General features: G+C 39.2%; 1 protein-coding gene across 8 annotated transcripts; it reads left to right on the top strand.

Moving 5' to 3' along the window:
* The first annotated feature begins 8,512 nt into the window (after nucleotides 1-8,512).
* Nucleotides 8,513-24,429, top strand: PIGA (phosphatidylinositol glycan anchor biosynthesis class A). Of its 8 annotated transcripts, XM_077987957.1 has the most exons (8): nucleotides 8,627-8,707; nucleotides 9,157-9,233; nucleotides 12,185-12,961; nucleotides 15,881-15,973; nucleotides 17,860-17,992; nucleotides 18,768-18,900; nucleotides 19,050-19,256; nucleotides 22,127-24,429. In XM_077987957.1, exons 3-8 carry the CDS (start codon nucleotides 12,247-12,249, stop codon nucleotides 22,391-22,393), a joined length of 1,548 nt encoding a protein of 515 aa, XP_077844083.1. In that variant the 5' UTR covers nucleotides 8,627-8,707; nucleotides 9,157-9,233; nucleotides 12,185-12,246; the 3' UTR covers nucleotides 22,394-24,429.
* Nucleotides 24,430-27,009: the final 2,580 nt, after the last annotated feature.

Genomic DNA, 27,009 nt, shown 5'->3' with positions numbered 1-27,009 from the left:
GCTCTCACTTTATGACCTTGATGTCAACAGGCTTCTTCCTTCTCATTTTACTGTATTTTTAATCAGGCTTCTGAAAATGCTTGCACATAACTTAGTTTTTGGAAACATACTCAGCATTCGACTCTTTGCTTTGCCTTTTCATTCAGTCTCTACCACTCCCCACTTCTCCATGATATTTGGTTAAATTCCTTTGAGATTTGGTGCAGAAGACAATTCAACGATACCACACAATTAAAGGAGTTACTTTGCTTATCCTCGACTGGCAAAAAGAGGGGATGAATCACTGAGGAGAAAAGACATGAATTTAAGGACAGACTCTGCCACCTAAACACATTGTAAGCCTGAACAATGTCATCAAGCCTCAGTTTTCTCATCTGTCAAATGTAAATGATAATCTTATTTCCCTAAATCTCAGAATTGATAATTTCATTAGAGTTAAAAAATTGAACAATACAATGTATCTTATAACTCAAAGGAATTATTCTGAAGGAAAGAAGGGAGACTGAGCAAATCCCAGAAGCTTGGGACCTCTGAGATGTTCTTGGCTTATACTGGATCCTTGGATCTGTCCTAAAACCAACTCAAACCATGTTTTGGCTCGAAATGCCTCTGGCTTCATAATTGCCATTTAGATGGAGATTATCATAAGGAATTCTAAGCTAAGCCAAAACTCAATGTGGTCTGGCTTTGTGCTTCTAAAACCCCTCCCTCTGCTTCCTCCTTAATTCCCAATTACCATCAAGATCTGCACTTGGATCCCTGAGGCTGGGTCAGGATGGGTCTGGTCCTTGAGGGCGGAGGTGGGGTAACTGGCCTGTTGCTTTATTAGAGTTCACTAGACATTGCATGGAAATATTTGTCATACTAACAGCCCTGGAACATGAGTTGAAAATTCTCAACTTGTTGCAAAGTAAAAGTATGTGAGAAACTCCAAGAGCTTTAAGCAAACACAATAAATGCCAGCAATGCATGATGTCCCTGATTACACCACAGGGCCAGAGAATTATTAATGTGACAGCACACATCATAAATCTGTGACTAAAACGGTGTGGCAGGAGGCCCTTTAGAGATGGAAACAGATTAGGCAGCACGATGATCAGAGTTGAATGAAGATTAAAATACTGTCTGAGAGACTTGATAAAGGAAATTATACAAACATTACGTTTTAAGGCCCTTTAAAAAAGCCATAGTTCAGTGAAAATTGTGAGCTTAATAGATTTGGTCAGCAAGAGCTGGACTTTGTCTAATTTAGTCTTAGTCCTCAGTGTGAGAACAATGTCTTGCATATATTAGGTACTCAATAAATAATTGTTTAATAAATAATAAATTATTACATTGATTTTGTGACGAGCGAATGAAATTATCTCTTTAAAAAGTGAAGAGTAATTTTACATAACTCATGTTTTTCAAACTCAGCTAGATTATATGCATGTCTGAATTATTCAGATGTTGCAACTCCAGAAAGCAATTTAATCTATTCTCAAAATATTTATGAAGTGAAAATGAGCAAAAAAATTCTGTTATTTGACCCTTGTTAATGGCTTAGTGAAAGAAAGTCTGTCTTTGGTAATTTTATCACTGATATTGTTTGTTCTGAAACAGTGGTCAGTAAGCAATGGCCCATAGGCCAATTTCAGCTCATTGCCTGTTGTTTTGGTAAATACTGCTTTATTGGAACACAGTTATGCTCATTTGTTGATGTGTTGTCTATGGCTACTTTTACTCTACAACAGCAGAATTGAGTATTTGGGGACAGAGACTGTATGGCTTGCAATGCTGAAAATATTTACTCTTTGGTCCATTACAGAAAAAGTTAGCCAACCCTTTGTGTAAAAATATTTCTTATTTTATCACGTATCATCAATGAACATTAAATATAATGAATGAGACTGCTTCTTGAACCCCTATAAAAAAATGGCACTGTTACCTGGCCTTGATCGATTGTTGGAATCATCTGACCTCACCTTATTTCAGTCATTGTGTAGTGTGTAACCCAATGAAGCTAAAAATTTACAATGATTTAAATTTCAGCTTTCCACAATTTAAATAAAGTCATGGATACATTTATTGATGGGTTCTAGTCATGTTCGTGGTATATCTCTAAAATGTTAGTGTTGACGGCGTGGACTCTAAATAGAGATAGCGCATAAACATGTTAGTTTTGTTTGTTTGTTTTCTCTCTTTTTTCCAATGCCCTGGGTAAAGTAAATACTCCTAAAAGTTAGGGGATTTTTTTTTTTTTAGTTTTTTTTTTGGAGACAGAATCTCGCTCTGTCACCCAGGCTGGAGTGCAGTGGCACAATCTCGGCTCACTGCAACCTCTACCTCCCAGGTTCAAGTGACTCTCCTGCCTCAGCCTCCTGAGTAGCTGGGATTACAGGCTACAGGCCCCCATGCCCAGCTAATTTTTGCATTTTTAGTAGAGACGGGGTTTCACTATGTTAGCCAGGATGGTCTTGATCTCCTGACCTTGTGATCCTCCCACCTCGGCCTCCCAAAGTGCTGGGATTACAGGCGTGAGCCAAAGCGCCCGGCCCGGGATTTTTTTTTTTTTTTTTAAAGTGTAAGCCCACAAGGACAGGGTGAATGATAAAGTCAGCAGAAACAACAATGTTCTGAAAGCTGAAAAGCACGCAGATAAGTTGTAAATGATTTGGCCAACCTGAAAAAAACATAATTTAAGCCAAAAGTTGGGGAAGATGAGTTCCCAAAAGGCTCAGAAGTGGGTGTCCCAAGCACCTCTAGAAGCGGGAAGGATGAGAGGAGTGCTAAAATGAGGTTCAGTCGAAAAATCTGTATAAGAAACAGTTTGATCCCAAATCTTCTCCCACATTCCCTGTGGTGGAGTGACTGCTCCTTCCAAACCCAGGCAAAAGATGGATTATTAGTCATTTGGCTATGGTAAAAGAGAGCGCATCCAGAATGGGGGATGCCTGACATCCATGAGGGCAGGGTGCTGAACTAACAAGAGGGTAAAGTGAATGCGTACATACTAGGTGCAACTACAATTCAGGCAGTTGGATCTGTACTTGAAAAGTGTTTCTCTGGGGGGAATCTTACCAGCCTAAGAGAAAAGACCTAAAAACAACTAAAATTAGTTGGGGGAGGGACTATCAATGGAACAGCCCAATCAGGTCAACAAGCCCCATTCCTGGGCTCAGACCTCAGATCAGCTCCTTTGTCCCTTTCTTTTAAATATGAGCAAGCAGCCATGAATTCCCAGACATCCAGGGAAAATTTCTAACATGAAAGACAGAGAGTAAAACACACAGAAAAAAGCAATTTGGATGAAACAGAAGAAAACTTCAAATCATTAATAGCCAGGGGGTGAGGGAAGAAGGTGAGACAATGCAACTAATAAATAAAATGAAGGTGTTATTAAAAAAGAAAATGTCAGAGGACATAATAGAGCCCTAGGAAACTAAAACTATTATAATAAATTAAAAATTCAATAGAAAAAAAGGAAGACAGAGTTGAAGAAATTTCCTAGGAAGTAGAATAAATAAGAAATTAAAAGTGAAAAGATAAGAAGGACTAACATCAGAATAACTGAAGTTACAGGAAATGAGAAGAGACACAATAAGAGATGTAATCGACAATTTAAAAATTCAAGAGAATTTTGAAGTACATGAGTTGGTAAGTGAAAAGGCTCCCTGAGTCCCTAGTCCAAAAGGTGAAACTATGCCTATACCAACGCACAAAATGATGACATTTCAGGACACAGGAGAATAAGAGATAATATATAAGTTTCCAGAGTAAAGAAAAATTATGATAATTTCAAACAAAGGGCCAGGAATCAGAATGACATTAGACTTCTCAACAGCAACACCAAAAGCTAGCAGGCTAGAGCAATGCTGCTAAACTTCTGAAGGAAAATAATTTCCGGCCTACTATTTGGCACCCAAACTATCAATAAAATTGGAGGGCTGACAAATAAATTTTCAGACATCCAAGTTCTTAGAAAATCCCCCCATCTCCCATGCACTCTTCCTTAGGAGGCTACTGGAGGATGGTCTTCAAAAAAGGGTGCTAAAACAAAAAGGAGGACACTGCTCAAACAAATCCCAATATCCTGTGATTTTCCTTGTCTCTCTCTTTTTTGTTTTTTATTGCCACGAGAAAACATCGGGTCCTCATTGCCTCTAGTCTAGAGCTGGTTTCTTAAGCTATAATGTACATACTAATCATTCCAGACCTTGTTAATTGCAGATTCTGATTCAGCAGGTCTGGAGAACCTGAGGGTCTGCATTTCTGACTAGCTCCCAGTTGCTGTTGTTGATCTACAGACCCTACTTTAAATTGCAAGGAGGCTTCCAGACTACTGAAACAGCCTAATTGGTCTCTTCTCCAGCTGTGCCACTCTTTCACCTTCCTTTTCTCCAGTTCTTGGAACAATCTTCCTAGGACAAAGCTTTGATTGTGGTTTGACATTTCATCTCTATATTCCGCATCAAAAAGAAGTAACTGCCTTAGTTACTCTTTCGCACCACACTAACCTTTGTTTCAACAGTGTGTCGCCTAAAGTTTATCAATATAACGAGTTTTTAAAATGCTAGTAACATCTTCATGTTCAAGGTATCTAATTGATTCTTTTATATCCACTGGTGTTTAATTTCTGCATGTTTTTATTTCCAAATTCTTATTCTTTAAAAAAATGTCATTTCAAAAATTATTTGAATTGCGTCTAGAGTGAATTCTTCTTCCATTGTTACATTTGTGTGTTGTCTTTCTTAGTATTATATATCTTCCATTGTTTTTGAATTTTGGTTTATAAACCAATCTTGAGAGCTCTCTCTCTCTCTCTCTCTCTCTCTCTCGCTCTCACTCTCACTCTCTCTTTCTCTCTCTCCTCTCCCCGTGTGTGTGTGTGTGTGTGTGTGCTTATATCCCCCAGACTAACAGTGAGAGTGGAAAATTGCAAATTATGTTGCTTGGCTCAGTTCTGTTAGCAAAGTTATATCCCCAGACTGTTGGCAAAAAATTCTTTCAATGTCTCTTCACAAGTAGGGGAGATAGTTAAGCAACGAGGCTTGGTTATCTATTGCTATATAACAAGTCACCCAAAAACTTCGTGTTTTGAGACAATAATGATTTATTATTTCTCATAATTATGTGGGTTAGTTAGGATGAGCTAAGTGGTTCTTTCGTTCCACATGGTATAGGCTGAAGTCATTCCAGTGGTTATATTAAGTTGGGAACTCACTTACTGCTGGAATGCCCAAGATGACCTCTCATTCTTCAGGGCTTCTCTCCATGTGACTTGCCATTATTCAATGTCTTGTCTGAGCTTCACAGCATGGCCATTGGCTTTCAAGAGGAAAGGTTCCAACAAGACGTATCCCAGTAAATATACACTTATTAAGCATCTGTGGTATCTCATTTACTAATGTCTCTTTGGCCATTCCAGTCACATGCCCAAACCCAGAGCCAATGTGGGAGATGATTAGACAAGGTTGCCAATATGGAATACTGGTTTATTGAAGGTCACCATTGTAACAGTCTCTCACAAAACTGGTTCCTATATCAAGCCACACACGGAACCCTGCTAGTCTATTATTCTACAGGGGCTGAACCCTGGTTCACATCTTCCTGCTGCCACATACAGAATCCAGGACCTATGTGACTTTGTTCCTGATCATCATTTTGCATATTTGTTCTGTTTCTGTTACATGGAAATGTTTATCTTCTTGTTTAAATCACAGCTAAAACATTAAATTTTCTCATTTATATTGTATCACTTATTGTTCTATTTGAAGCAGAATCGGGAGTTAGGAGTCTCAAAATACTAATTGAAAATGTGATCTTGGCTGGAAGTCCGCCTCAACATCAAGCCCGTTTTCCTTAGTAAGATCTTCCACTAGTTTGCTCTAACCTGCATTGAAAATGCCACTCTTCTTCTATCTGCCCACTTTCCCTTCTCTTTTCCTTTGTCATCACAAAGCAGTGTTTGCTGGACAGCGCCTGTCTGTACCTCATTCATGTTGTTCTTGGAATTATCGTGTTCCCAAGAGTTGCACGACCCCATCTACTTATTCTTCTAGCTAAATGCTGGCAGCTAGAAATACTCTTTCCCTTTGAACTCCCAGTATCTTTCTTATATTTATCTTATGGCATTTATCACTTCCTGCTTTTTATCATAGACATTTACATATGCCTTAACTCCATCTTGGTTCCTTGCAAGTAAAGCTCGTGCCAGGTTTTCTCTGCATCGTGCTTTGTACACAGATAGTAGGCTCTCAAGACATATTTGTTGCCTTCCCACTCCAAAATTATCCCAAAGAGCTAATTTACATATGAAGTTACGAAAAACTGAATTTCAAGGGAAGATGGTATCTACATTTATTTTACATCTTCATCATCTCAGGTCATTTAATACTAAAACTGGTACCAATCGCCCTCATATTTTATTAAGTGCAATCATAAGATAATGTATGTAAGTATCTTAGTCTAATTTTAGTGGTTCCTGAGAAAATTCTCTCAGGACATACCTTGAGACCATATATTTAGGCAGGACACTATAATTACAATCATCTCCAGATTTATATCTTAATCTTGCTTCTAAAAATTTCTTTTGACTTTTTAGAATATAGCCTTAAATGGAGACCTTTACTTAAGATTTAACTGACTATAAATGAAGTCATGTACCCAGGTGAGACTGCGAACCCTTGGGAGTCGGAATCATGATTTATTTACCTTTTAATGCTCAGTGCCTAGCACAGAAGCTGGAGCTTTAAATAAATGTTCAATGTTTTCAGACTTTGTTGGAACAGCCTGCAGGCTCCTCAACACCCTTCCCCACAGATACTCAGCAACACTGTGCCTCTATTAATATCTATTTATAAAGGTCAGCCTATTCTATATTTGAAACACAAAGAACCTTTTAAGAAAAGTGGATTTCTTTTGACTATTGATAACATGTATAGGAAAAGCTAGAAAAAATAAAAAGCTGTTGAAACACAGGGACTATGCTTAATATTCCTTGTATTCCCCACAAGGCCTTTTACAGAGCAGACACTCAGTAAACGTTTGATGATAAAAATAAGAAATATTTGTTATATTTTGAAAAAAGATTCACGGTGGAATTTCAAGTGTGGATTGTGATCAGAACTATGGCAGGGGCAAACCAGGGGCTCAATAAACGAGGCTTAACCCTCATTTATACCTTCCAGGATTTCTACCCCCGTCTTTGTCTTAAAACCTATTACAAAAATGAAAAGGAGACCAAAGCAATGCTGTACCTATCTGGTAGTGTCGCTGTTATCTGTGAAACCAACTACAAATTATAAAGCTTAATTAAGTGTCCTTGAGTCTTCATCATTGTAATTCTCCCATGCTTCATCAATATCAACACAGGGCAAAGTATCTATGGCTACTCTTGCCTTACTCATCAACTCATTCATTCAATTCAAATCCCACAACTAAAATGCTCTTTCAATGATGTTATTGCACTGTAATTTGTATAAGGTACACTCCATGAAATACTTTCAATACATTTTATTGGGCATCTAATATGTGTCAGGGAGCGTGCTGACATTGGGTAAAGAAATTCATGTATTAAACTAAAACTTACTGAACATCCATTACTAAGAACAGATCCTGCCTCAGCTTACTATCTGGCAGGGAAGGCAGACATTTAACAAGCAAATACAATTTCTAGTTTTCAGAAAGAAGTCCATGTGAGATCTCAAGAGACAAGTAATCAAGGATCAGGGTGAGGAGGGAGAATGCAATCAGCAAACAACTTGAATATCATCTGATAAATGTTATACCAGCACATGGCCAAAGTACTATTAACACTAAAAAGTGAGAGTATTTCATTCTCTAGAGGCTTGGGAAAAGCATCAGAAAGAAGCTGACATTTTCAGGGATGAATAGGCTTACACTAAGCTTAATAAAATGGGTGCCAGTAATGGTGGCGGTGATGGTGCTCAGAAAGGAATTTGTTCTCGAAAACGCACGTATGGCAGGGATGGGGGACTCCAAGTACCAGCTGTGACGCATGGATGACCATCACACCACTCTCACTGATTCTTTAGCTTCCTGGTCAAGTACCATCATAACTAGTTGAACCAGTTCGAGTGGAAGTTGATATTTCGGATCAGACCTCATATGTTTCCCCCAGAGTGTAGAGTTGCCATATAAATAACAAGATGTCTAGTTAAATTTACATGTCAGATAAAAAACGAATAATTGTGTAGTGAAATCCCCAATATTTGGTACATGCTTGTATTAAACATCATTTGTGCTTTATTTGAAATTGAAACTTCATAGTTTCATCTGTTTTGACTTTTTGTGTATTTTTATTTGCTACATCTGGCAAACGTCCCAGAGCGGTAAGAACGGGCACGGTTCTGCCGTGGCACAGCTGATTACAAACAAAAGGTCTCTCCAATCAGCAGCAAGCGGGGAGGGAACTGGCGTCCAGAATAGAGACGCTGTAACCAGGAAACCAGGGTGGGGCACCCACCCTACCGACGGCCGCTTCTAGGAGACGGGCGCAGGCGCGCGCTGACGTTGCAGCCCGCGCTTAAGGGTGGGGACGACAGAGCGTCGCTCTCGGACGTGACCTCAGCGCCTCTTTGTGATTGGTTACCTAGGGGGCGCGGCCCTTGGGCGCGGACGCCTAGATTGGTGCTGAGGGACAGCAGGGAGGGACTCAGGCTGTAGCCGCGGGAGGTCCGGACACTGGCGGCCATGGAACTAACCGGTGAGTACGCGTCTCGCCGCCCGTCTCTAGCGCTCTGGCCCGCTTTTGGATGGGGCTGTTCTGCGCCCGTGGGCTCGTGGCGGGTGGTGGACGGGTTGAAGCCGACCCGGCTCGAAGCCCGGAAGTTGGGTCGGAGGATCTCCAGAGTAGGTTGGGTCTGAGGGTGCGTTTAGGACGGTTCCTTGGCTCAGGCGGGTGGGTCGAGGAACTGGGGTCTTCGGAACCCCGGGCCTGAGACCCACGTCCACTCTCTGGCTGTTTTCCTTCTCTCTTTGGGCCTGGCCAGTCCCCGCCATGAACCCAGCGGGGTCGCTGTCTGAGCAGGGTCATCCCCTCCTTGGCCCGAGCGTTTCCCCGGCGACCTCTCAGGGAATCAGGGAGTGAAGCTCAGACAGTGCCCAGGAATTGTCGGTGGAAGTACCATTCTCTTGACCCACAACTCTTGCCAGGTCTCCCTAAGGTTCTTAAGGAACCGCTACCGCTAATGATTGCCCGGGACTCGTTGACCGTGGTCGAGAATTTTACGGTAAGGTCTTCTTTGCCACTTTAAGTGGCTGGGTGGGAACCTTGGACAAATGACTCAACTTGTCTGGCTTCTCATTTATAAAGCGAGAGAGGTATTCACTAGAGCTCCAAGCCTCATTTCGGCTTTAAAAGCTAAGATTTTGCGATTGTGCAGCATATTGAACTTTTATGTCAGAGATGTTTGGAGTGAAAACCTGGTGGAAGTGGGCAGACTCCTCACAGAACGTTGCAGGCTGAGGACAAAATTTTAAATGATATTTGGTTCATTACTCACTGCTTTTGTTATCGTTCATCTTTTAAAACTGGTAGAACTGTAAGTTCGGGATTAGGTGACCACAGTAAGAAAATGTTAGTTAAGCCACCTAAAAGTACAAACTTGGGGAATTTCGATATTTGGTAATATTGAATCTTAATTAGTAAATTCAGGTCAACAAACACTTCTGGAGTCTTTCTGAGAGTGTATTTAAAATGTAGATGAGGCCGGGCACGGTGGCTCACACCTGTAATCCCAGCACTTTGGGAGACCGAGGCTGGTGGATCACCTGAGGTCAGGGGTTCGAGACCAGCCTGGCCAACATGATGAAACCCCGTCTCTATTAAAAATACAAAAATTAGCTGGTGTGGTGTGCACCTGTAATTCCAGCTACTCGGGAGGCTGAAGTGGGAGAATCGCTTGAACTCGAGAGGCAGAGGCTGCAGTGAGCGGAGATTGCTCCACTACACACTAGCCTGGGCAACAGAGTGAGACTCCCTCTCAAAAAAAAAAAAGTAGATGAATTTGTTGGAGAGAATAGACAGGCCTTTGCACATACAGTTAATTGGCATTTTCTGAGTTTGCAGGTGAAACCGGAAACTCGGAGCTTTAGGATGGTTTCTCGTTGTATAGTTGTGTTTTCTGGAGCCTTGGAAATCTTATTTGTAAAGCTGAGGAAGATTTTGACTAGATATCCAAGATTCTTTTTAGCTTTAGATATCTAAGAATGTATAATAGTACTAAATATTGAGTGGGCGTTTCATATTAATAAGGCTTTAGGGGACCCCTGAGATAAACATTTTGCACTTTAAATGGAAAAATGGTCCCAGATACAGCCCATCTCTAGTTTTAGCCTTTATCTTTAGACACCACACTGAAGGGAGGGACACTCATTGAGTTTGAAAGGCCTGCATAACTGAAAGAAAAGTTTAAAAAGTGAAGGGAGCAGTTAGATAATCACCCTCTTTGGTTTTTGTGTTTTTGTTTTGTTTTGTTTGAGACGGAGTCTCGCTCTGTCACCCGGCTGGAGTGCAGTGGTGTGATCTCGGCTCACTGCAGTCTCCACCTCCCAGGTTCAAGCGATTCTCCTGCCTCAGCCTCCCGAGTAGCTAGGACCACAGGCAGGCACCACCATGCCCAGCTAATTTTTGTATTTTTAATAGAGATGGGGTTTCGTCATATTGGCCAGGCTGGTCTTGAACTCCTGACCTCAGGTGATCCACCCACCTCGGCCTCCCAAAGTGCTAGGATTACAGGCGTGAGCCACCACACCCGGCCTAAATAATCACCCTTTTTGAATAAGGAAGGAGAACATGTGGATTGTTTGCAGCATGTGCTCTGGTGACATTTGAAAAAGGTGCTCTCAAAAAGATAGTTAGAGCTCCAGGTGTGTTTTAGTGTAAACCACACAGGTAATACTAGCAAAACTTTATGAGATTAATTGAATTAGTGACTAAGCTCTACAGCAGGGGTTGGCAAACTTTTGTAGAGGACCAGATGGTAAATATTTTCAACTCTGTGGGTCATATGGTCTCTGTTGCAACTACTCTGCTCTTGTAGCACAAAAGTAGCCATTCACATAAATGAATGGGCACACCTATGATCCTATAAAACTTTACAAAAACAGGCAGTGGACCGTATAACTGAGTTTGAATCCTGGCCTGTTTTAGTTGTCTGTTATTTTTTACCGAACCACCCCAAGACTTAATGATGTAAAACAACAGCCATTTTGTTATTTTTCATGATACTGCAGTGAGCTAGGCTCAGCTGGGTGGTTCTGTTGGTCTTGCCGGTGGTCACTAGGAGGCTGCATTTAGCTGGTAAGTTGGCTGGATGACTGGGCCTCTGGCTCTTTCCATGTAGTCTCAGAGCTCTTCTTTCTCCATATTGTCATCTCTTCCCTTGCCCCTCTAGCACAGTAGATGGATTTCTTACATGTTGGCTTAGGATATCTAAGAGTGCACAAGTGAAAACCACCACAGCTTGGAAACCACCACACCTTTTTTAGGCTGAGGCCAAAAATTTGCACATCACTTTCACTACCTCCTATGGGCTAAACCAGGTCCAAATGCAAGGGAAAGGGACTATACTATAGAAGGGCATAAATACCAGGAGACATGACCACTAATGAAACAGACTGCTACATTGTGTTACCTCTAAGCACTGAGTAACTGAACAAATTTCTTAACCCCTTTAAGCTTTAGACTTTCCATTTTTAAGATGGAGTTGATAACTCATGGAGTTTTGGTGAGGCTGCAATAAGATATAGAAGACTCTTAGCATGTAGTGGCTGATGTATAGTGGCCATTTAATAAGTATTAATAGAAGCTGGTAAAGTGTAAGAGTAAAGGGGAAATATGTAAACCTGTGTGTATGGATGGTGTTTGTATATACTTAATTATTGGAAGAGACTGGTTTGTTGGGGACCATGATATGCTGTGGTGTAACAAACTTACTATTTAAAGTTACACATGTAGCAGTGTTTTTAGGACGAAATTAAGACATTGTAGAACCTAGTTTTGTTGTATATAAATGCCAAGCAAGTAAACGTCAAATGAGTAAATTGATGATATGCTTTGTTTTTAATTCTGGGGAAAAGCTAACAAATTTACATTAACATTAAAACAGTATCTGTATCTGGATTTGTAATAGGAATGTGTTTTGTTTCTGAGCTGAGATCCTGTTTTACTCTTTTTCAGGTAATAGAGGACACATCTCTTAACTGGGTTGCTCTAAGAACTGATGCCTAAACCATCTCAGTATGGCCTGTAGAGGAACAGCTGGGGATGGCCACCGTGCCTCAGCTACACCCTCTCGGGTTAGCCCTGGAAGTCTTTCCACATGTAGAACCCATGCCCATAATATATGCATGGTATCTGACTTTTTCTACCCAAATATGGGAGGCGTGGAAAGCCACATTTACCAGCTCTCACAGTGCCTGATTGAAAGAGGGCATAAGGTTATAATTGTCACCCATGCTTATGGAAATCGAAAAGGCATCCGTTACCTCACTAATGGCCTCAAAGTCTATTACTTGCCTCTGAAAGTCATGTACAACCAGTCTACAGCCACGACCCTCTTTCACAGTCTGCCATTGCTCAGGTACATATTCGTTCGGGAGAGAGTCACGATAATCCATTCACATAGTTCTTTTTCTGCCATGGCCCATGATGCTCTCTTCCACGCCAAGACAATGGGGCTTCAGACAGTCTTCACGGATCATTCCCTTTTTGGATTTGCTGATGTCAGCTCGGTGCTTACAAACAAGCTTCTAACCGTGTCTCTTTGTGATACAAACCACATCATTTGTGTGTCTTATACTAGTAAGGAAAATACTGTACTAAGAGCAGCACTGAATCCTGAAATAGTATCCGTCATTCCTAATGCTGTAGATCCTACTGACTTCACTCCAGACCCATTTAGAAGGCATGATAGTATAACTATTGTTGTTGTCAGCAGACTTGTTTACAGAAAAGGTAATGAAATGATAGCTATAATTGCATTGTAGAGTTTTTTCCCTGTAGAAAGCTGTTGAATACTTGTATGTAATGATTGTTTGGCTTTTCATTTTGTTTTATGGTTTTATAATGCTATAAATTATAGCAAAGAAAGTTCTAATATTGGTTTATATATCCAAGAAGAGAGATTTTTCAGGATGGTGGTGAATGCTGTCCCCCAACCTTTGATGTTTTAATGGTTACTAAAAATAAGAACAATAACCTGATGCTGTTACATTTCAGGTCTTTTTAAAAATAAAAACAGCCCTGCACATGTGGTAAAGAAGTAAAGGGCAGGCCGGGCATGGTGGCTCACGCCTGTAATCCCAGCACTTTGGGAGGCTGAGGTGGGCGGATCACGAGGTCAGGAGACTGAGAACATCCTGGCTAACATGGTGAAACCCCGTCTCTACTAAAAACACAAAAAATTAGCAGGGCGCGGTGGCGGGCACCTGTAGTCCCAGCTACTTGGGAGGCTGAGGCAGGAGAATGGTGTGAACCCGGGAGGCGGAGTTTGCAGTGAGCCAAGATCGTGCCACTGCACTCCAGCCTGGGTGACAGAACGAGACTCCATCTCAAAAAAAAAAAAAAAAAAAAAAAGAAGTAAAGGGCAGAGGTCACAGATGGCTTTTTTCTTCTGATTGCCAAAGTAATGTCTTTTCATTGCAGATATTTTGGAAACTAAGAAAAGCACAAAGATGAAAACTAAAATCAGCGGTAACTGTATTATTCAGAGATACCCTAATGAATATTTTGATTTATAGCTTTCCTGTCTTTTTTATGTGTACGTACATATACTGAAAATCAGTGAGTGGGCTTGCTCTGCACATTACTGTATTGTAGCTTGCTTGTTTCATTTCATCATGTATAAGACATTAATAACATATTGGCAGGTAAGTGATGAAGAAAAGGGGATTAGATGTCCCGGGATCAGATGATGGGTCTGTCCTGCTGTGTGATTGAGGACAAGTTGCTTAACATCTCTAAGTCTCAGTTTTTTTCATTTGTGTAATTTAAGCAACATTGGGAACCTCGGAAGGGTTCAGTGATAGTTCCTATAAACTATTAGCCTAGTTTGTAACTATCCACTATTATCAAGGAGGTTTTTTGGGTTTTGTTTTTGAGATGGAGTCTCGCACTGTCACCCCCTGGGCTGGAGCGCAGTGGTGCAATCTTGGCTCACTGCAACCTCTGCCTCCCAGGTTCTAGCGATCCTCCTGCTTTATCCTCCCAAGTAGCTGGGATTACAGGCGCCCACCACCATGCCCAGCTAATTTTTTGTATTTTTAGTAGAGACAGGGTTTCACTGTGTTGGCCAGGCTGGTCTCAAACTCCTGACCTCGTGATCCGCCTGCCTCGGCCTCCCAAAATGCTGGGATTACAGGCATGGGCCACTGCGCCTGGCCAAGGAGGCTGTTTTTTGTACCTCTACAGCACTTAATGGACACTGCAGTTGAATGTGTGGAGGCTTGTTTACTAAAAGTCTGACACAGTCTGGTTATAAAAAACAGTGTCTTCTGAGTGCTATTTGAAAACCTGTCCACTAATCAAAAGTGTCATTTATAGTAGGGAATCATTAAAAAAAAAAAAAAAAACATACCCCCTTAAATATTTAATATTTGAATTTAACTCAAAATATTAATACACACTGAGTTGCCAGTAGTTTGATGTAGGACTGCCAGCTTTGAGTGCTGGGCCACTGGTTTCAGCTGCATCTTGTACACTCCCTTTCACAAAACATAATCTACCATTGCTACTTTGAGTTTCTTTTGAGTGGGGTCAGAACTTAAAGGCATATGAACTGATATGCTTCAGGAATTTTAATTTGTTTTCAGTTTTATACAGCAGTTTAGGACACCCCTCATCTGCCAAGAACTTTTTTCTGTGACTTTCCTTTATTGGATTTTTCAAACTGTTCAGCTTAGTTTTTGTAGAAACTCTTTTTATCAGTTTATGTGATATTGAATTAAATTACTCAACACGATGACAAGTACAACTGACATCAAACAGATGTGTGAACAAACACAACTGTTTCTTGATAAGCACTGAGCTCAGTGGTGTGCCAGTGTGCTAGGGAGTGGCCTAAAATCTAGATGTGGGCCTTGGTCAGTTTACGTTTGGAATGGAGAACCTTGATTGACCCAGCAGTCCATTTAAGTGGAGGTTGGCAAGGAAACTTGGCCTGAACTTCCTTTTCTGGTTTGAAGGCAATGACATGCTTTTATTCTTTAATCAGGGACGTGTGAACCGACTGGCATTCTGTATTCTGAATTCCTCTTGGGACATTAGGGATGTGTTTTTTGTAACTTAGGAAATGTACCTAATTTATTTTTTAACCAAATAGCATATCTTCTTGAGATAGCTAGCTAAGAAAGAGTATGACGCATGTGTGATCAAGGATCAGCAAAATTAACAACCCATACAAAGATTAAACCTGTTACCTTTCCTTCTCTAACGTGATATTTTAACCAGCTGAGCTAACCACCAATGGAGTGATGGTATGGCCTTTCCTGTACTCAATTCAGTAACTAAACAGATATTTATCGAACCCTCTCCAGATGCCAGGCACCCTGCAGAAAGTAACATTCTTAGAAGGAACAGCCATACCTGTAGCCCCAGAATGAGTAGTTCTATTAATGGTCCATTCCTTATTAACAAATTAATTTCCTCAGGAGTTTATTGGACCAGATATCAAAGTCCCACTAGAATGTCTTAAGTGAGAGAGAGGATAAATCAAAGTTTTCCCTATCCAGGCTTTTTGGCTGCCTTCTTCCTGAGCCTCCTCTTCCAAGTCTGTTTTGCTCTCAGTCAGGATTTACCAGCACTCTGTGCATGTGTAGGCACGCTCGCCCGCTTCCTTCTGTAGTGGTAATGACAACCTACATTTGTATTCTGCAGTTGATAAAGCCTGTTCGTGGTATAATACCTCATTTGACCCTCCCAACAACTGTAGGGTAGATGTTATCTACATGAAATTGAGTCTCAGAGAGGGTAAGTAACTCACCCAGGTTACACAGTAAGTAACAGAGATGACACACGTGAGTCCAGCTTTTCTTGAGCTAAGGTCTCCTCTTCCTCTACCATGCCCAGCCACTCATATCCTAGGTATAGATCAGAAGGTTCTTAAAAATATTGTTAGACTGAGCTTTAAAAGCAGTTTGAATCAGAGATTTTCATTGTCTGTTTTGTGTTCACATGGCAGTCGAAAGTCTCTAGGTTCCATTGCGTTATACCCTTCTTAGAGGCTCCAGAATAAATTTTTTTATAGTGGTGGGGAAAAGCCTTTATTCTTAGAATAAGAATATAGATCACTGGTAATAGTAATCAGTTCCATTTCTTATGAGATAGTTGTCAGGAGTAAATGACATAATGAATTTAAAGTATATTGCCTGTCACAGCAGGCACTCAGTTCCTGTTAGCTATTATCATTTATGACTATTGCTCTATGTTGTTTTTTATTTGTTTGAAGAATGGGCTCTTAACCTTGTATGAGAAAGAAAAGGGTGAGGAAGAAAATGGATTGAAGGAATTGTAGATGACTAAATGTTAAAAGTCATTAAACTACCTTCTGGTTTATCTAGAAATCTAATTGAGTGATTTGGTAGTAGACATGAAACAAAGATAGCTATGATTTTAATGAGAAGCCTTCATATTCAGAAAAGCTGTGTGGGAATTTTTGATACATATAATAATAGTTTGAAAGTACTAGCAGAGTTTAGTTAATGAATTCTACTTTGTATTATTTAATAAAAATGACCCTATATATATGTGTGTGTATATATATGTCATATATATGTGTATATATATGTCATATATATATGTCATTTCTCCTGTCATCTATTTTATAACTGATCTGCCTATTTGGGGTGGAAGATTAATGTAAGAAATACAATTTTTATGTGTGTGTGCATTTTTAAAATTAGTAAACTTAGCTCTAGGTGGATTGTTTTATATTTACTTTTGAATATGTACGATTTGTAATTGTTAGTGAACAGTGAACTAGATTCTCAAATAGTGTTGACATTGTTGTGACTTTGGATAGCCACTCACTTTTTCAGACTAATAGGGCACAATTTACTTTATTGTTTTCTATTACCTGAGATTGTGTTTATATATTATAAGAAAATCATTTTGGAGAAGAAAGGAACCAAGATGCATCCTTTTGTTCTACGGACTGTAGTGATCTAACAGTTCATGCCCTGCCGCCTTCATTTACCCCCATTCCAGGAAAGTGGGCTATAGCTGGTTTGAACTTAAATTTTGCTAATAATGTAGTGTTCACTGCAAAATTCTCTGTACCAGCCACGTTTTAAACAAAGTGGAGGCAGCAGTTAGATTTCGTTGCTTAGCCTTTTCCTATGGCAGTAGGTGGAATCACAGACTGATAGAATCTTATAGCTGAAAGAAACTTTAGGTACATAGGAATCTTTATAGATCATAAAACTCTCCCACGATCAACGGGCTTGCTGGTAAAAAAGCTGGGACAAGACCCAGATCTCCAATCAGCTGCCTGCTCTGGAGAAAATGAACTCAAACCTTAACCACCTTAAATTTACCTTTTTTAGAAGTATGTAATGTGTAAACACAAATGAATAACTTAAAGAATAGTCTGTTGAGATGGAACAGAATAGGCCATATTTTGGGTGTGTGGAAGGTAATGCATGTCAAGGTCTACATCTTCAAGAATTGTAAGTCTTGGGGGACCACTGCCAGTTTGCGAACAATTCCACTCTCCTGGGAAAGGTTTAAGAGAGTTTCTCTCCTTTATGGAGTGCGTAGCTAATACTTTTCAAAATGAGTGGATTTCTCAGTAGTTCTGGTGAATTTTTTTTAAGTTTAAATATTAATATCTCCAACATTCAAATTTATATTTTCAGGGATCGATTTGCTTAGTGGTATAATACCTGAACTCTGTCAGAAATATCCAGATTTAAATTTCATAATTGGAGGAGAGGGACCAAAGAGAATCATTTTGGAAGAAGTTCGGGAAAGATACCAGCTGCATGACAGGTATTGATGAATTTCATGTTGTCTTGAGGGAGAAGTTGTCAATTATCTCTATTTGGTTTTAACTGCATGCCTACCTTAGGTGTGTTGCTTCTCCTACATGTAATTGGTATACATATAATTGATATAAATCTAATGCAAGGACTTTTCAAAATTTTTATATAAAATAGGAAACCTAGTTGAAGAATTCACAATTTTATTTTTTCCATTAGCCCAATATTATTTGACTTTGGCGGGCCATTGTTGGAGGCACCATGAAAGGCACAAAAAACAACTGCTTTAATTGGAAGCGTTTGCAGATTTCCAGGCCATACTGTATAGTGATTTAAGTAATAGGGCTCAAATCATGTAAATTGCTCTGCACATACAGATTTGGACAGGTCTCTTCCTCAATAACCACACAACACAAGGCATGTACATGTAAAGCGTCAATTTTAATAAAAGGGCCATTTTCCTGTTTAGAAATGGCACTTTAACATTTTAATTATCAAAGTTTATTCATATTATTACATACAAACTAGTTTTGGAGAAGATAAAGTTTGGTATGTGTAACAGAAGTTAGAAATAATGTTCGCTGTATGAGTTTTAACCCAACTGCTTTATAAGGCTGTTTCTATTACATCAGTGTTTGGTGATACTAATCTTTTGAGGTGGAGAACATTAGCAGCAATAAGAATTTAAGTGTCATATAAATAGCAGACTTGGTTTATAAATTAAGTTTCTTTTGTAGCATGAGTTTTCACTGCCTTCTTTCTTCCCCTCTCATTTGAAAAATCAGGGTGCGTCTTTTGGGAGCTTTAGAACACAAGGATGTTAGAGATGTCTTAGTTCAAGGACATATTTTTCTTAATACCTCCCTTACTGAAGCATTCTGCATGGCGATCGTGGAAGCAGCCAGTTGTGGTTTACAGGTAAAAAGCTTTGAGGGCATTCATGGTTGGGATTTCTGTATGTTTTGAAAAATAATGAGACACATTTCATAATAATGTTTTAACTGGTTTTGTTGATCTTCCTGAGGGCATGATTATGGTGGAGCATGCGTTCTTTCTTTCTTTTTAAGATTGTAAGTACCAGAGTTGGTGGAATTCCTGAGGTGCTTCCAGAAGACCTTATTATTTTATGTGAGCCTTCAGTAAAATCTTTGTGTGAAGGATTGGAAAAGGCTGTTTTGCAACTGAAGTCAGGGACATTGCTGGCTCCAGAAAACATCCATAACATAGTCAAGACTTTCTACACCTGGAGGAATGTTGCGGAAAGAACTGAAAAGGTATGTCACATGGTGAGAACAGATTGTGTCTGAACTCTTACTTGATGTTTCACATACACATTTGCTTTTTCTTACATAGACGTTTACCATTTCTGTTCTATTGCTTAAGTTGATGAAACCTCTTCCAGATGAAAAGAAACAGATTTTGGTACACTTACCGGGCTAAGTGTCTAGTCAAGTTACTGCGTTTGACATTTGAAAATAGCAGTAATACAGTCTGGCCCCGTCATTAAAATGGGCATAAAGAAGTTACAAAATGTTCTGAAAGTCACAATGAATAGAGACAAGATGAGTGTTAAATCTACTCTTAGATATTTTCTTGAAGCTGTTGATAATTCTAAAGCAAACAACTCTATTAGGAAATGCATGGTTTTGCTGATTGCGGCAACTTTATAACTTGTGAATATTTTATTCAGGCTACTTCCTAAACCTCTTGTAGCCCTTTTGCTAACTAATATGATTTTCTCCAGGAAAAGGATTTTTGCATCTTTGGGCTGATTGAGAACATAGTAAGTTAGAATTCAAACTGTACGTGACAAAAGTGGGAAAAATCACAAATGAAAAGCAGCAACAGAGAATTGACGGGTATAGGAAATAGATTAACACCCTTAGGTAGGAGATTACAGTTGTGGGAAATGCTTCCTGAATTTGAATTAGGGACTGCTTGTATTCTCAGTTTCATCCTTTACATCCTTTTCATGATGTTCTCCGCCTCATGCCTCTTATTACCATGTAACAAGCTGAACAGAAACAACTCAGCTTCTTAGTATGTAGAAATTGTGAACCGGAAAGATAACCAGGTGGAACATGGAGAAGGTAGTAGTTTAGACTAATGCTACCAACGTGATATTCAGTGGAGCAATGAGTTTTTAACCTAGAGTAGATAGCAAGTTGGAGCTGAGGAGAATAGCTCTTTACTGTAAGGCTTTCTTACTTGGTTTGAATGATGAATTCCAGTGTATAAGATGAACTCATTTGAATGGAAGTTCTAAAAACTTATCTCTAAAAATTGTCTTACACGTTTTCCATTGAAACCTGAGATATTTGCAACAGTCAAACATTTTTGACTGAAGCATTTTGAGACATTCTGACCTTCTACAAGTCTTGTACTATCTCCCCCATATGAAACATGGAAAGTTGGAGTGTAGTGCTTACCTGTTGAGGAGTGCATGTCAGAGTCCCTGGGCAGCCTTTTCAGACTCTCTCTACTCCATCTTGATGTCCCCCTGCCTCCCCAACCACTCCCTATATTCCAATGTTATCCTTTAGGAGCAGAGATAGAATTGGGGATATAATTGGCAGGGATATTTGGTTAGACAGGTTATTTTGATGATACCATCCTGATCTCCACTCCCTTTGAGAACCACGGCACTGTAAGTTGCGACTTGACCTTCTTGATTGACATCATATAAACCTCAGAAGCCTGAGCCACTGTACGTAATAAGTTAACAGGGAAAGAACTATGGTGACGGTTTGTCAGTATATATTAAAGGGGTTAATTGGGATTTTTTTGGTAACCACATTTTTCTTTTAGTTATACTTAAAGTAATAGTACAGCATCTGTATTTTTTTACTTCTATGGTAATTTATAGTACACTTTTAGAAAAAAGTAAATCCTTGCCTATAATCGATTGTCATTGCTAACATCCTCTTCATAGTAGTAAATTGTTATTTTATCACTTAAAACTATAAGTAGATTAATTGACCTGAAATAAAGCCGGACAAAAAGTCAGTTTGTAGTTACTCTTTTAACCCTATGACATTTTAATTCATTTCAATTCCTCCTTCTTAGTTTAACTGTGCTATTTAGAAAATCGATCATGAAATGAATTTGGAGTTCATGTTGTAAACATACTTTTTAAATTGCAATTCACCAGTCTCAGCATAATTCTCAATGTAATTCTTATTAAAATGTTTGTATTCAGGACGTCCTCAGGGTAAAAGAGCTGGATGAAAACATGCTGTACCTTTCAAGGGCTGTTGACCTGTACAACATGCACCGCATGTTATAACTTTCTTGAGTTCAAAAGGAGACGGTTTACAGGTCTGATATATGAGAATAAACAGAAGTAATACTCAAATTACAAAATATGAATGTTGGCCCATTTGATGTGTTCTGAACAAGTATGTTTAAAGATCTCTGTTTTTTGAGATTTTAGAGCTTAGTACTTGGCAGTGTTTAAAAAGCATGCCACCTACTTGCTCAGCAAAAAACATTATTTCATTTGTCAACGTTTGACCTATAGTATCTGCTGAAATTTCCGCCATCTCTTTATCTTCTTTTATTTGAAATCCATGAAATGCTTCTGTATGTCCTCACCATCCATGCTCAGCAACATGTACAGCCTCATGTGGCTGTTGAAAGAGGAGCCTCTGTGTTCCCAGAAGTATGCTAGATTGTAGCTCTCTGCTCGTGGTTGATGTCTGCCAGATGCCGGTGAGAGCATCTCAGCTTAGTCAAGGAATCTTCAAAGGCAAATCCTGCTTCAGTACTGCTGAATTAAATATTGACCCTACAGTGGTGACCCCAAAAGCTGTTCAGACTTTGCGGGACTTTGGAATTCTAGTAGTTGGCTAAAATTGATGGTGACTCCCTAGGGGAGAGGTACTGTGGCTTATTCTTTGTATCACACAGCCTCTAGCCTGGTGTCTTGCCCAGAATAAGTACCCAGTAAGTTTTGAATCAAATGGCAATGATTATTGTGATTAAGTTCATTAAGGATATCATTACTATGACAGCAACAAAACACAAGCAACTTTTGTTTGCGTTTGTTTATAAAATGTTCCTGCAGGATCTGGTCATTGTTTATCATGGGACAGGTGATGGGGTGATGGGTGAAAGTGCTCACACTTGCCTTCTTTCCCTCTAGGTGTATGACCGGGTATCAATGGAAGCTGTGTTGCCAATGGACAAACGACTAGACAGACTTATTTCTCACTGCGGCCCAGTAACAGGCTACATCTTTGCTTTGTTGGCAGTTTTCAGCTTCCTCTTCCTCGTTTTCTTGAGATGGATGACTCCAGATTCTATCATTGATGTTGCAGTAGATGCCACTGGGCCACAGGGTGCCTGGACTAATAACTATTCTCACAGTAAAAGAGAGGGTGAGAATAGTGAGATATCTAAAACCAGGTAGAAGAAAGCCTAGATTGTAAGATTTTCAACATTTCTAATAGTTCTATTAAGACTATGGAAAATAACCTTGCTTTTGGGGGGTTTTGTTTTTTTTAGAGTTAATTTAGTAAGTTATGCTACCTCTATATCATTCAATATTTTCTGTTGAGGAAAGATTAAAAAGTTATGCAATTCCTGAGTGTAGAAACTTCTTGCACTTATTTAAAATTTAGGAGAGAACATTTAAGCCACTCAGGTATGAAATTTTTCAGACTACTGAAATCCCTGTAGCAGAGATGTTTTAACATTATATTTTGAGAGCTTTGGGTGCTGAAGGGCCAAACGTTTTCTGGGCATTTTTTGGCCAGTTTTTAATGTTACACCATTAGACACTCACCAGATGTTTACAAGTTTTCTTTAGGGAACTACAACAATTATATGAACTGTTTTATATCATGTTCATATACGTTTATTAGAAATCTAAATCACATCTTTAAACATTTATTAGGTTCACTCAGTAGGTGTTACATATAATTAACAGGTTCCTTGAGTAAGATAGTCCATTAGTAACCAGCACATTTTGAACCCCTGCTCTGTGCAGAATGTTGAACTAGATGTTTCCCGCCATTAAGGACCAGGGGTGCATTCACTCTCTGTTTACCATTCAAATGGCTTACTTCATCATAATCATTGTTGATATGAGATAAATATCCAACATGCCAAAAATGCTCATGCCAGTTAATGCCGGGAAAAAAATCACCAACACACTACTAGTACCTGTTGTATGCATTCTCCTAGGTAGAGCCTTCATCTTCAGTTGTGTTTATGAAGATATTTTTTGCTTTTTCAATACTGGGGACCGATATCACTGTTGATAGTGCAGAGAAACCCTCCATATTTTTCAGTGCATATTTGAGTTTTCTATAAATGCCTTCGTGTTTTCTGAGCGGAATGTATGAGGTGTGCCATCCCAAAACCAGCTGCTACCCTGTCCTTTTAATGTAAGTCACTCCCCTTCACTGTGGCCTCGCTGATGTCTGATAAGTATTGTCAGTATGCAAAAAGCTTTACTTCAGAATGTTTTATTTATAGCAAACCGAGTTGAAAATTTTAGCAACAGTCTTTGTTGTTGGATCGTATTAACTGTAATTGTTGTTGCCCAGAGCCATGGGTTTTTTAACCCCAAATTATTCACATGGTGTGTATTATCAATTCTTTGAACTCTTGAGGTTTTTGTGAGAAAAGGACTGTGAATTCAAAACAGTGAGGCACTTGTGGGTGCACTACATAGATTCTGACAGTGTTGTGATACTGTATAGGATTTTTAAAAACGACAACATTCACAAAATTTGTTACTTTTTAAAAAATAACATGCCTATTACCTGGTTGCACTGATATAAAAGAAATATATTTGTGTTTTGTTTGTACTAAAATGCAAAAGCAAGAGTGCAGTTTTTGAAATCTAGAAGTTAGGGGCACTTTTGTTGGAGAAAAATGGACTGATCTAAAGCATTCAGTCTTACTGGGATTTTTATGCATAAAAACTCACATATAAACATGAAATAAACAGTGCCAATATTCATTGTAAAGTGAGAAACTATAATATTTGGCTATTATTCTATTCAACAGGTTTTAGACGCACGCCACCATTTTTTCCTTATATTTTTGCTTGATTTTTTAAAATTGTCATTTAATTCTTAAATTGTCATTTATTTGAGATGGAAATAAGATCTAAAGTTAGTTGTCTTTGCTTGTAAGACATGTAATTTGCAAATTACTACTTTTAACAAATGGAAGTAAATTTGTTTTACGTAAATCTTGATTTTCAGCCTTCCTGGATACCTTAATTGTAACTGTCAGTGTTGCACTGGTCGGTATGTGGAAACACATTGCTCTACCCTGCTACTTACGTTGATTTTAAAGTGAATTTACAGGATGAGGAATTTGTGAAAACTATATTGTATTTCTTTTGATGTTTCAAAAGGTTGCCTATGAAAAACTGATTTGTTAAAACATGCTACATGTCCAAAAATAAAGACCAGAATGACATTTTGCTAATTTTCTGTTTGTCTTATTTTATGACCAGACTGTTATTTACTAGTGGAACAGGCTATCCCTGCCCCCGACACATTCTTTTCCAATGCAATTTGGATGTGTTGCTTGGTCTATTAGTAAAACAAGAAATACCCTTTGGGCGATGAATTACTCTGTCATTTTTTGTTTCTAGAATATCTTCTCTCTCTTACTCATGGAATAGCAAGTTCAATTGTGCCTTTGTTTCCTTACCCAAATAAGCCCTTGTTTTTCACTGCCCTAGCGTTATCATGTGAGACAAAGGAAAAGATCTACAAACTGTATTGCGTATGTGAGCTACATAATTATGCTTTCTACTTTGCCCAACACAAATTTGTAAACTTTCTTAAAACATTATGAGACTTGTGATTTTCTTTTTTCTTTTTTTTTTCAGCTCATCAGCTATTGTTAGTGTATTTTCATTTATTTATTTATTTATTTATTTATTTTTGAGACAGAGTTTCACTCTTGTTGCCCAGGCTGCCCCGGGTTCAAATGGTTCTCCCGCCTCAACCTCCTGAGTAGCTGGGATTACAGGCGCCCACCACCACACAGGCTAACTTTAGTATTTTTAGTAGAGACGGGGTTTCACCATTTTGGCCAGGTTGATCTTGAACTCCTGACCTCGTGATCTGCTGTTAGTGTATTTTATGTGTGGCCCAAGACAATTCTTCCAATGTGGCCCAGGGAAGCCAAAAGATTGGATATCCCTGATTTAGTTTCTCCCACCCCTTTTGTGGAAAGCAGTGGAAAGCAGTCACCTATGTTTATGTTTTGATTTATCTTACGCCAAAACTTATTTTTGGCAAAGTCAGGGTAGTATAGGTCTGTGTTTACTTTTGTGAAGTATTTTTAAAGCCTCTTTATCCATCTCTGCATTCCCAAATGAATGTGGCTAGATGTTAAATTGTATCCTGTGGCTGGATTTTTTAATATAAAATTATGAAAAAGTTCTATGTAGAATTTGATTTGTAGTCTATAGTACTTGGGGGAATTGATTTTACTTTATCCTTTATCATTTCTATTTGGGTATGGCTCAGTGGTTCTCAACTGGGGTTTGGGGGGACAATTTTGTTTCCCAGGGGACATCCGGCAATGTCTGGTTGTTACTACTAGATGGGGGTGGGGCATTGGCATCAAGTGAGTAGAGGTCGGGGTTGCTGCTAAGCATTCCACAATGCTCTGGGCCATCCCCCACAACAGATGTAGCTGTCCCAAAATGTCAATAGTGCTGAGGCTGAGAAACCTTGGTGCTGTTGATTATTTCATCCGTGATAGACAGCATGAATCAAATGTCCTTGTGTATCAGTAGCCTGTTATGCCCATCTCAAATGTAATGTTCAAATATAGTAAAGATGGCCTTTCCGGGAGTGGTAGCTCATGCCTGTAATCCCAGCACTTTGGTAGGCTGAGGCGGGTGGATCACAAGGTCAGGAGATCGAGACCATCCTGGCTAACACAGTGAAACCCTGTCTCTACTAAAAATACAAAAAATTAGCCGGGCATGGTGGCGGGCGCCTGTAGTCCCAGCTACTTGGGAGGCTGAGGCAGGAGAATGGTGTGAACCCGGGAGGCGGAGCTTGCAGTGAGCTAAGATCCACTGCACTCCAGCCTGGGCAACAGAGCGAGACTCTGTCTCAATTAAAAAAAAAAAAAAAAAGATGGTCTCTCGGAAATAGTATAGACATCCATTTGAACCTTAAAAAAGTTGAGCTTCTCATGGCCAACTTTTTTGGCGTGTAAAACATTGGACAGCCATGTTTTAAATGAAAAAACCAAAACAAGATTGAATAATGTTATAGAACAATATACATTACTGGTCTGACATGACTAAATGATTGCGTACTTAGAGTATAATTGAAGAAAGAGATACATGAAAAGGACTAAAAGAGTTATATTCATGTATTTTCATACACTGGTATTCTACCAGGTAATATAAGCTCAGTAAAGTAAATCTTATGTTAGTATCCATTCCTTGAGAGTTAAGACAACTCAAGGTCTTTATAGTGCTCTGATACACTGAAATCGATGAGCTGTATGTTGTGGTTCAAAGTTGTATTCTTACATGTCAGCTTTTTAATGTAGTGAAACAGTTCTTAACCAGGCAGTCATTCTAATTTGCGTGCATGCTAGGAGAAATTCCTATATTTTTGCATAAAGCATTCGTTAAGATTTATTAGGCTGCTGGTATAACTATATTTTGGCTTGTCTTTTCAATTGATTTTAGAAATTTACAAAATCTAACATAGCCAAGAATGAAGGCAGAGGCCTAGAGTGATGAGGAAAACTAAAAATAAACCCATTTCACTTCTGTTTGCCGCTGATAAGAGAAAATTGCCCAGCTGGAGAAGGTTGATTCATGAAATATTTGGGTACTTCATCCAGAACCTAGGGCATCTCTTTTGTCCATTTCACTATGACTTTTCCATGATCAAGGATAGCCCACATTTTTCAGAAATGGGCACCACCTTTACCAATGCTTGAAATGCAAGTGAATGATCAGGAGGGAACCTTGCCGTGGGACTTTGTCCCAGATGGAACTACCATGGCAAGTAGTCTGATGCT

Source organism: Macaca mulatta, chromosome X, assembly GCF_049350105.2.
Source record: "Macaca mulatta isolate MMU2019108-1 chromosome X, T2T-MMU8v2.0, whole genome shotgun sequence".
NCBI classification, from domain to species: domain Eukaryota; kingdom Metazoa; phylum Chordata; class Mammalia; order Primates; family Cercopithecidae; genus Macaca; species Macaca mulatta.
The sequence above is the reverse complement of the archived record's forward strand: the minus strand, read 5'-3'. Positions and strand labels throughout refer to the sequence as shown.

What these genes read in the sequence shown, in the direction of transcription:
- PIGA (XM_077987957.1), top strand. Translation starts at nt 12,247, where the DNA reads ATGGCCTGTAGAGGAACAGCTGGGGATGGCCACCGTGCCTCAGCTACA. An exon ending in GAAATTGAGTCTCAGAGAGG is followed by an intron (nt 15,974 to 17,859) that starts GTAAGTAACTCA and finishes TTATATTTTCAG; the next exon opens with GGATCGATTTGCTTAGTGGT. An exon ending in AGATACCAGCTGCATGACAG is followed by an intron (nt 17,993 to 18,767) that starts GTATTGATGAAT and finishes TTGAAAAATCAG; the next exon opens with GGTGCGTCTTTTGGGAGCTT.